Source organism: Apteryx rowi, unplaced genomic scaffold, assembly GCF_003343035.1.
Source record: "Apteryx rowi isolate R43461 unplaced genomic scaffold, aptRow1 scaffold_14, whole genome shotgun sequence".
Taxonomy (NCBI): domain Eukaryota; kingdom Metazoa; phylum Chordata; class Aves; order Apterygiformes; family Apterygidae; genus Apteryx; species Apteryx rowi.
Genome location: NW_020447641.1, coordinates 2,864,720 through 2,878,089, shown reverse-complemented (window position 1 = coordinate 2,878,089; position 13,370 = coordinate 2,864,720). Strand labels below are relative to the sequence as shown.

At 39.6% G+C, this 13,370-nt stretch overlaps 1 protein-coding gene across 6 annotated transcripts in view; it reads right to left on the bottom strand.

The window, feature by feature from the left end:
- Positions 1-13,370, bottom strand: part of TGFBR3 (transforming growth factor beta receptor 3) — a 128,171-nt gene that overhangs the window by 26,089 nt on the left and 88,712 nt on the right. For all 6 annotated transcript variants that reach the window (XM_026057524.1, XM_026057525.1, XM_026057526.1 and 3 more), the window contains 3 exons: positions 12,865-13,048; positions 6,753-6,921; positions 4,254-4,401 (listed from right to left, as the gene is read on the bottom strand). In XM_026057524.1, the coding sequence (XP_025913309.1) occupies positions 4,254-4,401; positions 6,753-6,921; positions 12,865-13,048 (501 nt within the window). The remainder of the gene's footprint in view (positions 1-4,253; positions 4,402-6,752; positions 6,922-12,864; positions 13,049-13,370) is intronic.

The window sequence follows — 13,370 nt, the reverse complement described above, 5'->3', positions numbered from 1 at the left end:
AAATCAGCTGGAACTGAGGGTGCTCTGCGCGCTGCTCAATGAGCTTGAGACTATAAATGTTGTGTGTGTCCTGCAAAATGTTGAATATGTTAAACAATACTATATTAAATGCTGAATATAGTGATGTGAGATGCTCAACTTTTGGCAAAACTGAACTACTTAAAAGACAATATATACTTTCCACACATTAATAAAAATTGTACTTAATGAGCTACACTATAAGTGTTGCACAAATACATTGATACAGCAAACTCACAAAAATGCACTTGACAGCTTTTRAGTTTTATTATTAAATAACTATGCATTATTGGTCATCAAAAAGCAGTCATGAAATACAGATGAGTCACAGTCAGTTAGCTTTCATTTTACTGGGAGCTTTGCAAAATTTCATTTTTTGTTGTCAAAACTGCAAGCCAAAAGGATACCACAAGCGTCTCTAGCTGTTAGAGGGGCAGTCACAAAATATTCACTGGTGTTACATTAAATTGCTTTTAAGTGTTTAGCATCTTAAACACATAAAGCTAAACATGTAGACTTATATATAACAGTCTCAATATTACTATTATCACTAAAACAATCGCTTTAACAACTACAGAACAAGCTGAACATGCTCAGTTCAGTAAAGGGCACTATGACCCACTTTTCAATGATTCCTGCAACAGGACTGAATTGTACTTTCTACATGTGGATTATACTGCTTCATGCTGTACAACAAACACCTTCATTTCCACGCCTGATTATCTTCTTCATCGTATAGGCTGCATTTTTTTTTAATCTCTATTGGTTTCCCTCAATGTGATCAAATCTTAATCCTCTCCTGCTACAGAACTTCGAAAGATTTACAGCACTGATCTCTTTTTCCCAGCTCATTTTTGGAGATTGGTCATATGGGCCTTCTACACAAGCTCAAAAAGTAAGGTTACATTTTTGTACTTGACTTCAGAAATACTGCTTTTGAACAAAGAAATGAATAAAGCTTGTAGGGGGGCCTGATGAAATGGAATAACTTACCTCTTCCTCCTTCTCTCATTTCTTCCTAATGACCCTATTTACATTCTTTAAACACCCAAAGCTTCAGAATTGAAGTTAATGGGAATTTTAAGTGCAGGTTGCCCAGTTTGAAGGTACTGTTACCAGTACTGTTACCAATGACCAACAAAGGTCATTGAAGATAAGAAACAAAAAGGAAGCAATAGGTATTCCAATTACAATGCCTTAATACTGTTTTGGGTCAAATAATCTTTTATTTTTCAGCAGATACAAATCCGAAAGTGATTTATCACACATTTTAAAATTACCACATAGATTTGACTGGTTGGAATTATTATGCTACCCCAATTTTGCTGGATTTCCCTCTCTGCTTTCCCTTTCCTTTTTTGTGAAGATGAGACAGCTGAACAAATATTAACTCAGATTTTTACTGTCCTAGCTGGCACCTGACCATTTTCAGGGCTTGTTTATACTTCTCCACTCCACAGTGACCCTGCAATGTTCAGCCCTGCACTGCTCAGCAAAACAAAACCGATCACGGGGGCTTGCAGGAGTAGGCAAAGCTTCCTTCACTTGCCTGCACTGTCAACACCTTCATAGGTAACGCATGAAAACAGACAGCTGACAGAGCCACCTACCAACCTAGTCAGAATGAAGAGAGACCATTTCAGAAATTAGCAGGCACGGTTCTTCTCATTTAAAGAACAGTCCCTACAGGTCTCCAAGCTTTTAAAACCTTCAGAGATTTGTTCATCTGTGCATTCTACCTCCCCTCCTCTTTGACCTCAAAGCACTTCTTTTCTTTGAAATAAATGGAAGCTAATAAAATTTATCAAACCTTTCTGCAGTTTCATTTCTTTGTCCACTGAACAACCTGCACCTCTGCAAAAAGGCACTAACTCTGAAAGAAGCGATGTGAACGGCAGGCAGTCCGAAAACACAGAAACTCGCATACATTGCACTAGGTTTGATGCAAGTACATAAGGCCGCAATTGGGAGCCAAAGACAGCCTAGGAGAAAGCATTATGCACGTATTTTTGGTGAATTTGGATGAGTGTGCACTTCAGTTGTGTATTATTTTGCCTTAACTATACACATTTTACCGGGTTTGGGGTCCATCCTTTTTCAAAGTTTCAAGAACCACAGAAAGCCGAAAGATGAGCTAGGCGACCTGATAGGTCTTTTCCATTTCTAGTCTATGAACCTGGACCTTAACAATTCAAAGTCCTGGGTTTGAGGCAGCTTGGCATTAACCTTTCACTCTCAGTTTGCCAATGCCCTCCAGACAATTGTGATTCGTATGGAGAACAAGAAGTTAGGAAACTGAAGTGCACGGAACGGATTCAACTAGCAAAAAAGAACATTGTGAAACATTACCTAATTGTTTAGTAATTTTTTTATGCATTGTCTAAAATTGGGCTTGGAAAGGCTTTCAGCTCAATAGATATGAACAGATCCTAAACCCAGAAGATACACGCATTTTAATGACATGGGGGTATTTAGTCCCCTCTCCTCCCCATAAATAAAGTAGATCAAACACATTCAGAAACTGAGGCACCTATAAGAATGAAGCAGTAGAGGACATACTTACCACAAATCCTAATGTAAATAAAGTTTTTTCACATACTGACATTTCCAAATACCGTATTACTTTCTCTTTTTGTTAATCTAAATAAAATGTTATTTAATGCCACCCATTATAGAAAGAATAAAATTTAACAGATTTTTACTTACGCTCTCAATCATTATTAAAGGAAAACTTTTAAATAAACAGTCTTGCTTTGTACACTCAGCGTAAGTGCAGCACTTAGGACATTTTTAAATCCTCTAGGATTTCTCTCCCTGAAAATTCATCAGCCATAAACAGCTAGCTGCATGGATACGAAATACGGTTCCTTGGATAGCTAAAAGCATGAAGTGAATTAATGCACTGTTCTCTAGCTTGTGAAAGCAGATCCACACGGTACTGGCTAAAAGGCCTAAATATACAGCAGCAAATTTTATGTAATAACCCAGAATGAATCTGTAAAGTCAGACATTTTTCTATGCCCTTCTCCTTACAAATATGCTAATCCTAGGTTACTAACCTTGAGCTTTCTCTTTAAGGCCCAATTACTTAGGACCTATAGAATGTCCTTTCCCATCCATAAGATCAGGATGTGTCAGGGATCAGAAGGGAATTTCATCCTCCATCTCAGATAATTTTTCTAGTCCATTTTCTGAGCAGCACTATAATTTACTTCCTTTTAAATCCCTCACCTCAAAACCTCAAACCCTGCCTACCCCTTTGTTCTCTTGGAAGATTTAGCTCAAGCAGCCTCTGAATCCTGTCAGAATTGCCTTCGCACACATCAAGAGCAGAAACCTATTATGCAAAGTGAAATACAGATAGTTGGAGTTGAAAGTGCATCTTAGTTACTGCAAAACTGTTAATCACTAGGCCACTGGGTGGTCCTGAGCAAACACTAAGCTCAACCGTACAATGCACTCTAACCAATCACTTAAGACAGAAACAGGCCACGCGTTTTACAGGCTGTGAGACTGATCTATTTTTTGTTAGAGAAAGGGAATATATATTTTCTCAGTAGAAATGGTGTTGAGCCACAGAGTCTGTGCCAAAAAATCATTCTGAATCGGAACTTCCAAATATACCTAAGTATGGTTTCAAAAGTATAACTTTAGGAACCCTGGTTTTAATTTTTTTAAAACCTATTATTTGCGGTCTGAGCAGAGATGAGGTCAATCTGACCAAACACTTGCTGGAGACAGAAATACTGGTGAGCAAGAGGGCCAGAGGCTACTATAATCACAAGCGGAAGGAGCAAACAGTTTCCACTTCTAAAGGGATGTGGGTGGACGCCTTGTATCTAGGATTACCCCTTCCRCAGTCACAGGCATCCTTCCAACTTCTCTGCTGAACCTGCAGATCCCCTGAGGTAACAGCGCAAGGGAGACGGACATCCAATTCAATGTTCAGGGTGCATCTTCAACAGAAGTGCAACAGACACATACCCTAAATCTTTGCACTAAACATCTGGCTTCTGCGATGAGCTGGCCAGTTTAATAGCCTATATATAAGGGAAAACCAAAACATATTGTTTCTGTATTTACTGCTTGAAATGCAATAATAATTCAGAAAAAGTTCCTAACAGAAAACATTCAGAGATCAATATGGTACAGTGTCATATCACATTCAAACAGATTATATACTGTTCGCAGCATGATACCTCACACACACACAAAAAAAAGGTGCCTTAACTTACAATCACTTCCAGTTTTCCCTGGACATCATGTGACTTGATAACCCAATTGACAGACTTTTTACACTTGAGGATAAGTACGATGTCTCTGACAAGCCCGGCGCCTGGTTGAGATGGTTTAATGTCAACGATTATATCCACCTGGAAAGCACTATATGTGGAAAACAGAGAGAAAGTAAGACCAGAATGCCAGAAATTTTCAGCTATCAACCTTCTTCCAATCCATCATGTTTCCAGTGTCTGGCCAGCTGATTAAAATGTTGGAGATTATCCCAGACAACACGACATGTGCAAAACAGATTGTTATTCCACATAGGCTTAAATGATTTTACATAACAATAGAAACAAATACTTTTTAAACAAATAATTATTATCTGATTTTTTTTGTCTCTTGTTTACAAAAAGTATGCTACTCATTTCAGCTATTATTTGGAGCAGGTTAGTTAAATGACTAGTTTACATTATACAGTAAATACTGTTTTCTTTTTTCACTGTAAGTGTCTAAATATAGTTGTTTCAATTTCCTCTCAATGTAACTGTATTAAAGCTCAAAACCACACCTTAAAAAAGCAAAAAGGCAAAGTAAATAAGTTTAACAATACCAAAAATTGCACAAATACTATCAGGGAATATCTCTATACAGTTAAATTGTGGAAATTATTTTGCTTAGGCTCTAGCATGTGTTGAGGAATTACTATACGGTTGTATTTAGTTTCCAATACTTCTGGATATATGCTTATTTTAAAAAGAAAAGAAAAGAAAAGCAGATGTCCAGCCTACTGATTGCTGGAAAATTGATGAACATCCAGATTTTCAAGACYTCAGTAAAATAAGTAGAACAAATGGGTTTGTACCCATCAATAACATCTCCTCAAGCAAAATATTAATTCAACTGAAAAATCTTTACTTCCAGATGATCTTATTGGACTGTATGTCATAAGAACGTGCCCAACCTCAAATAACACATTTCATCTAATATTCCACACTGCCACTTAGTATCTTTGGATCTTTGCTTTATCTCCTGCAGTTACACACGTCCAACTTAGCTTCTATAGGTTTCTACGTGGATATAAACTTTGTAAAGATAGCTGTAGATAATGCATATATCTAGGAATGAAGCAAGCAGAAATTTAAATAATCATTAAGTTTTACTAATAAAACTTTTAAAATCTTTGCAGTGTAATCCTCTGAAAGGTAAATTCTTACACATACTCTCAGCCAAAGCCAAAGCCCAGAGGGCAAGGAGACAGAGTGAGGTTGGTGCAAAAGAGCAGCTCTGTTCAGGATGGTGTAGTTACTGGTGCCACACAGATGCAAATCATTTGAACTCACCTACTCACCTCCAACCACATCTCCACACTTCCTTACTCTCCCAAGGTTGCTATGCAAGGGAGGACTTTAAGCATCTTGCAGTGAGATAGTTACCCTTCTTGCAAAAACCCTTCCTCCCACCTCCATCTCACTGGGTAATTTCCTGATGAGCGATGGGATTTACCAAATGCAACTGCACAAGGGAGACAACTGGACAATGCTGGGTATCCARTGACTGTCTGCAGTGAGCAGGATTTTAATTCTCCCTTAGCTCTGATGAAATTGTTCTTTCCTTCTCGCAAAGGGACAAACATCTCAGTCTCACAGCAAATATCTGCTCTAGCAACAGTACTGTACACCTGTGAAGAGCCTTTACAGGTGTGATTTTCTGAAGCAAACCCCACTCATCTGCTACCACTAAGATCTAGGAGAGATAGGCCAAAGACGAATGTTTTAAATGTCTTACCTCTCAAGCTCACAGTGACTTTGACAATTTATTTAACCCTAATCACCTGTACAGGGAGTTAAACACTTTTCCCTAACCACTGGTTTATAAACTTATTTGGTCAGTGGACCACTGCCAACCCTCAGCATTTCTTACAGATTATCACACCGTCCTTAAACTCAGCTGGAAACTTTACAGAAAATACTGTTAAATGTGATTCTGTAGAGTAACTGTGGAACATTTGCAATGGTCCTTGAACATTTGCCATGGGTCACCTGTGACCTGCGGACCACAGTTTAGAAACCACTGCTCCAGGCCTTGCTGCCAGTCATAGCTACTTGTGACAGGGTCAAGACTACCTTCAATATCTCTCCCGCCTCCTCAGACAGTGGACTCATCCTAAATCCTCTATGTCAGATGTTGCAGTTTTTCATATTTTCTTATTCATATCATTCTTGGAGAAATCCAATTGACCTGAGCAGGATTTCTGCCCACAGAATGGGGACAGGGTATAGCCCATAACAATGGTATTTTGCAGTCTTGCCCAGGAAAATTAACCCTGGAATCCTGAAGCAGAATCCAAAATCTTTACACACTGAAGAACTAGTTTCTATTTGAGGTAAAGTACTAAGGTCCAAGCTCTTCTTTTAATGAAGAAATGGCTACCATAATTTGACTTTCAAGAGACACAAAAAATGTTTAGCTGTAAATTCAGACAGATTTAACACACTTGGTGGATACTTTACCTGTATGGATTGGAATTTGGAGTAATTAATTCAATGATATGAACTTCTCTTTCTTGGACTAAGTTAGACATAAGGCACCCTTCTGCTGTTTTTGGTTGTAGGTATCCCGCAAGGTAATTTAAAGAGAGAAAGTTCTTTTCTATGTTGCATGATGGAGGAAAAACTTGATCTGGAAAAAAAAAAAAGTATACGCACCTTTACACATACACATCTATTCACATACGTGTATGTAGAGCATCTACTTCAATGCAGGACTACTTTTTATGATGCAGATCTTTAGGCTAAAAGGTTTATCCTTCATGAGTAGTTATGATAAAATAACACAACGTTGAAAGTGATACTTGTTGAAAGATTACAGCACATCTCTGAAGCAAAATACACGCTTCTAATTTGAACAGTTTCTATTTATGAATTTGAATATTTATTGAAAGAAAACCCATATAAAGAGAAATCTCAAAATAGTACTAAAGCAAATATGTAAGCATTTTTCAAAATGAATACATTTAATTTGTTCTTTGCACCTTAAAAAAGATTTTTTTCTTCTGAAATTAACTCAGAAAACATTTAAAGGAGATATGATCAACTCCTCCTTTCTTTAGAAAATATTTTATTCTTATTATAAGCTTACCATATTTAAAAACCATAAAAGTATTTTCCATTTCCTTACTCAATATATTTCCCTATATTTTGTGTAGTCAGTCAGTGCTATCTAGAAATATTGCACTTTTCTTGTGTATGGAAAATTAAGTATATCAAGAAAAGAATGAAGTAAGTTTTTGATATTAAGGAAGGCTGATCATAATACCCATAGCTGGAATGAGGTAACTCTAGAGTAGATATTAAATCTGCATTTTGGTTTTAATTGCCTAGCTGATCATAAGCATTTATTAGCGTACGATGCAAAATGGAAAAAACAGTCACTTGGTATGAAGTTCTCAGGCATAGCCTGTGAAGTTGCACACCAATAACCAGGATTTCCACTGAAAAATAGGAATACTTTGTATTTCTGAGGTGACTTTACATATGAATTATCATGATACACAGAAGGACTAAGTGCCTTGTTCGAAGCCACATAAAGCCTTGTAGGAATAGAACTAGAACTCCATAGTCTCCTCTGAGCTTTGCTTTGACCACAAAACCTTTCCTATTAAAAACAGCAGCAAGACAGAAAGCATGCATCAAATGTGATGCATGCAAAACTGTGGACAAACTCTTGAAGGCTGAGTTAAGACCACTTTTAGCATTTACTCCCTAAGTTAGAGCTGAAATCTCGTTTGTGTGTGGTAGACAACTTTATGCAGAGACCAGAGACTCCTGTGACCCCAGCCACAGTGGAAACAATTAGGAGAGCTTTTTCTCCTGATCTTACACAACGTAGTCTTTAAATATTAACCTCACTTTCTTCTCTAGAGAATCTGTGAAAGCTAAATGAGGCTGTAATATTCATACTGCCCAGAAAAGCCCTTCCCTAACATCTGGTATGTGCCCTGCCAGATTAGCCTCGAATGCAGCTGCAGTCCTGCCAACTCCTCCCACAACAGCAGAGAATGGAAAACGATCCCAAATGATCTATACTGAACTTAAATTTATAACTGTATATACACTTACACACACAAGAAGATAACAGATACTTAATTCTCAGCTGCAGTGCTGCAAAACACGTCATGGCATAAAATAATAGCCTCCGAGTAGTTTGTGGGTAATTGCCGCATGTGCTATCATTAACCACCGCCACGAGCTCGATTCCTGTTCTTGGCATCTTCATTAGACGACTCTGCAAGCCCCAAAGCACCGCGTCTCTCACCGCCACCAGCACCGCTGCTCCCCACACGGGGCCTCGGCTCGACAGCACGCTTTTGCTCTGCAGCTCATTGCAACTCTCTCTCGCTGGCTACTTGACATGCACGTTTACCCCCCCGCAAAAGCATTCACTCCTGTCAGTGCCAGTTACCAAGACCCTGGCTGTAACAGAAAAGGAAAGGAGATCCATTTCCTCTTTCTTTGGCCACTACGCTACTTTTTTTGTTTGTGTGTGTGTTTGTTTAGTTTCGTTTTCAGGGCTGTTTACTTACTTTGGAAAGGGGCTGCAAGTGTCTGTAACCAATTGGAAAGCTTATTAAAACAGTCAGCAAATGGTCAATTTATGGACCCTACACTTCTCTCTCATCTCCAAGCACTACCAATATGGAATTTGACATGAGGTATGCTTGGAATAATGTCAGATTAGGGGCTTTGCTCGGGCCAGGCACACGCCTTGGCACCACCCCCCAGGCGGCACCCACCGGCGGGCGGCAGAGCAGCTGGCAGCGGCCTTTCCCCTCAGGGCGCACCAGGCTGCCTCAACTAAGAGAGCGTATTGCGCACTGGGACCTGCAGTTTCTGCGGGCAGCACCTCCATTTTAAAGATGAGGACAGACACTGTCTGCGCTGTTCTGTACAAATTAGGTGTCACCCAGAGATTCTTGGCTAAACTGGATGGAGTTTGAGTATCCCAGCTTAAAATCATTAGATTTTTGTGAAAATGAGAGCCATTAATCAGGTGTCACTCTCCGAGACAGACGCCCTTGGCAACAGCAGATTAATTCAGCAATAAAAACCCCATCCAAGGGCAGCTTGCCTTTCGAAGTCTGAGGTGGGGATGACTGAGGTGTCGGGGATTTTGCTCTGCCACTCAGGTGGCTGTTTTTTTTTCTCAAGTGTATTTTGAAAGTTGCTAGCCTTTAGTATTAAGGAGACCAGAATCTCAACTTTAAAATGGCACCACAGGAAACCTAGTGGTATGGTAGAAGCCCTAGCAGGAAAGCTGCCGCCATCCGCCTTCGCAGGGAGGGGTGAAGCTCTTAGGGGAACTCGCGCTGGGTGGGCGAGGTGCGGCAGCGGCAGGCCAAGCGGCTAAAGGCCACAACGTGGCACAAAGCAAGAACCTACAGCTTTTAAACCAAACATCTGCTGTGCAGCGCAGAATACATATGCGACCATGTACAGGATACAAACTCAGAATCAGGGCTAAAGCTTAAATCTCTCCCAGGACAAGAGCACAGTGTTACAGTTTGTAAACAGATTATACGTGGAATATTATTCGCACCTTGGTATGCTATTTTTCAGCCTAGCTATTGTTATGATCAAATAGTTTTTTTCTTATTTAGTTCAGAAATGTGTCGAAACTAAGYTCTCTCCAGGCTATCACATCTGCCCTGGATTTAGTCTGGTGGTACCAGGTAGTTAGGTAACATTTAGTTAACTGATGAGTCTTTTTGACTCATTTAATAGTATCTTATTGACACATGAAGAACTAAAATGACTTCTGCTGGTTGAAATGTGCACCAGGATCACTTTCACTGGGAGCAGTCCAAGCTTGCAGAATCTGATGACAACAACTGCTTTGCCATCTCATTTACTGCACAAACCAAAGCAAGGAGGAGAACCCCACTTCATGGGTTCCCTTGCTCAGACCCCTCATTCTGGCCTGTTTAAGCTTTCACGATGCTCCTCACCACTGCGATGTCTGATGAGCTGTTCTTCCGCACTCTTGACAGATGGACTCTGCATCCTTCAGATGGACCTAGCCCTGACTCCATTTCCTGCCCTCCCATCCTTCACTCACCCACCTTTCATTTATAGCTTCAGAAGTGCTCTCAGAGACCCATGGCATCAGATACAGTTTTAATCTATGAAAGATCATCCCTCTTTGGATCTTTTTTGTTTGCTGTATTCAGCTATAGCCTGAGCTTCTAAAATGTTAAATCTTCCAGTTTTAGATTTTTATAACTTGAGTGAAGCTGAAGTGCAGGCAACTATGTGAACAGTGCCATTCAAATCTGTATCAGTCACACAGCAAGGCACTAGGCCATGTGGCCACCAACTGCACAATCAGGGAACCTACAGATGGTGGGTAATATTACCCATGAGTTCAAGCAGAAGCTGAGGGTACCTGCCTAAGGCACTTCAGTAGTGTGATATTTGTATCAAAAACCTGAAGTGTCCATCAGCATATGCTGTGTTTTGTGGAATTTAGTGGTTGTGTTGTTCATTCTGCAGCGATGTGGGTCAAGTCTATGTCCCATGTGTTTTTTGTAGAACAACTTCTTGTACAACTGCTGCAGTTCAAGAACTGACCCTCTCCCCACCTCTCAACACATGCATAATCCCCACACATTCATTCTTTTGCCAAGAATTTAAATCAAAATCAAATATGGTTACAGTTCAGCTAGTTTGTAGGAGCTTTCTCAGAAACTGTCTATTTTGGTTGCTTGCCAAGTTCCATTTTGTGTGCTTACTCCTAACTAAATTGTATTTTACCACACTAAGGATGATGCAAAGTTCTCAGATATTTAACTGCTTAGTTTGACTGGAGATGTGCAAATCAACAAAAAAAGTTTGATGCATTTTTTGACATATCTAATTAAATGTTCATCTCTGCAACACAGAGACCACTACTCCCATGCATATGTTCCAAGAGCACTTTAATAAGCTAATAAATATATTTCTGAATGATCTTCTGGCATTAAAATCCAAGACTGCTGCCAAGTAGAACAAAAATCATGGAGGGGAGTCCTGCACGAATTTAGCAGGTTTTGGATAAAACCAACACAGGCATGTTCTGATTCTTGGGGGCAAGCCTCATGCTTCAGGAAATCCAATGATCACATACAGGTGGTTAGAAAAGAATTTTCTCCACAGAAGGCTTTTTTTTTTTTTTTTTGGTAACAACTTGTTCAGCTATTCAGGGACTTCTCTAGAAATAGTGCTGAAGCACTACTAAGACAGGCCACTGAGCCCACCAGCACTTGCTGGATGTTGTTAGAATGTCCCATTGATTTCTGCTGTTCACATCACTGAACTTCTCAAGACACAACAATTGGTTTCAAAATAGCTGGACCCCTAGCTGCAATGCAGCACACTCCTGGTTCACTTTTATCAGCCTTTATTCGCCCTGCTTTTGGTAACTATATTTGCTTTACTCTGAACCTGGCCAATTTCTTCAGAGCACTAAAAGAACAGTGAACTGCAGGCTGTTATGTAAAGAACACTGGAATTTTTAAGTGTCCCGTATTTACGAAAAGGAAAAAATTCACCCCCAGTCATCCTGTATGATAGAGGGAAGTTGCCCTCCCTACACTCCAGCGATGATTCTTTGTGAAACTACAGACATATCAAATGCAAGATCTTTCAACTCCTTTTGCTCACTACATATTTTCTGGAAAACAGTCTGAATAGAGAAAAGTAGTGTACTCCTCCAGAACTGACCGCTTTGCTCCAAGAATGTAATGCCTTCATTTAGAAAAGCTGTGGTTCTTGTTTTATCTGCAGTTTAAGAACAGTTCAAGTGCAACTCGCATGCAGAAACTGTTACATGACCAGCTGAGGGAAAGCAAGAGCCAGAAAGGGCTGCAGAGGTTCATACTCTTCAGTTGCTTTGCTATCAGTCAGCTGCACAGCAAGCCCAGCCCAGCCCTACCCTAATATGGGCCTGTGAGATCCCTGAGGAATTGCCGTCATCTCCCACCTGCAACCAGAACTTTCCCTGCTAGCAGCTCCCCATGGTGCATGGCATATATCCTGTGGCTCATAGCCACCTGAGGAATTTGGCATGCAGCTCGCAGGCACAGGAAATCTTGCTCCTTGCAATGAAAATACACAGGGACATTAGACTGTGGCTACTTATCTTGGTGAGGAAGACGATTCTTTGCTCAAAGTAGTCTGGATCCTTGTACAAGAAAATACTGGGAAAAAAACATAACTCAGGTCTTTTTAGACCTCAGCCCTTTATATGAAGCCACCCAGTCCATCACCATGACTAATTTATTCATTTTAGAAGGTGAAACTTTTGAATTATTTGACTTCTGTAAGATTCTGGCCAATGATTCTGCATCCACATTTATGAGCATAAAATTAGGGCCCCAGAATCCATTGAAAGCTGCCTAAATCCAAACTCTAGTCTTTAGACTTGCTCTTCTTTCCCTGCATCTCCCTTTCATATCACATCACTTGGAACATAAGAGCTCTGTTTAATGATTAAAATACAAATGTGAAATACTACTCTAACAAGACATATTCTCACCATCTGGAACAGTCAATCAATTCTGTTAATTTTTTTTTTTTTTTTTTTTACCTTCTCCTACTTTGATATAGATGTTTCTTGATATTTTGAGTTCAGTGAAAGATGTGACTGCTCCATATTCCTTTTGGGCCCACTGTAGCAGATGTTCATTTTTCTCAGGAAAAAGCTTTTCTTCCATTTCTGCTGACAAAGAGAAATTTCCCTTCTCAAACTGAACAAYGGAACCTAAAGATACCTGATGGAAATAAAAGCATATTTTTAGTGTGATACATTTATCTGCATAGACAGGTAGAACATTTGTCACACCAAAATGCATTCACTGAAGATAATTACAGCTTATGTGCCATCAATGCCTAAATTTTGTATATTTTAACATCTGCATAATGATTCCTTTAAAAAAAATTTTTTTTAGAGTAACTGTTTTAAATAGCATAAGGTTTCCAACCAATCAGTCTAGCTGGGATACACATGACAGCTGAATAAAGCAGGGCTCTAAGCCTGTAAGAAGATAGGAGGAAGTAAGAATAACGTGGACCAAATAGCTGAGAGGAGAGAAG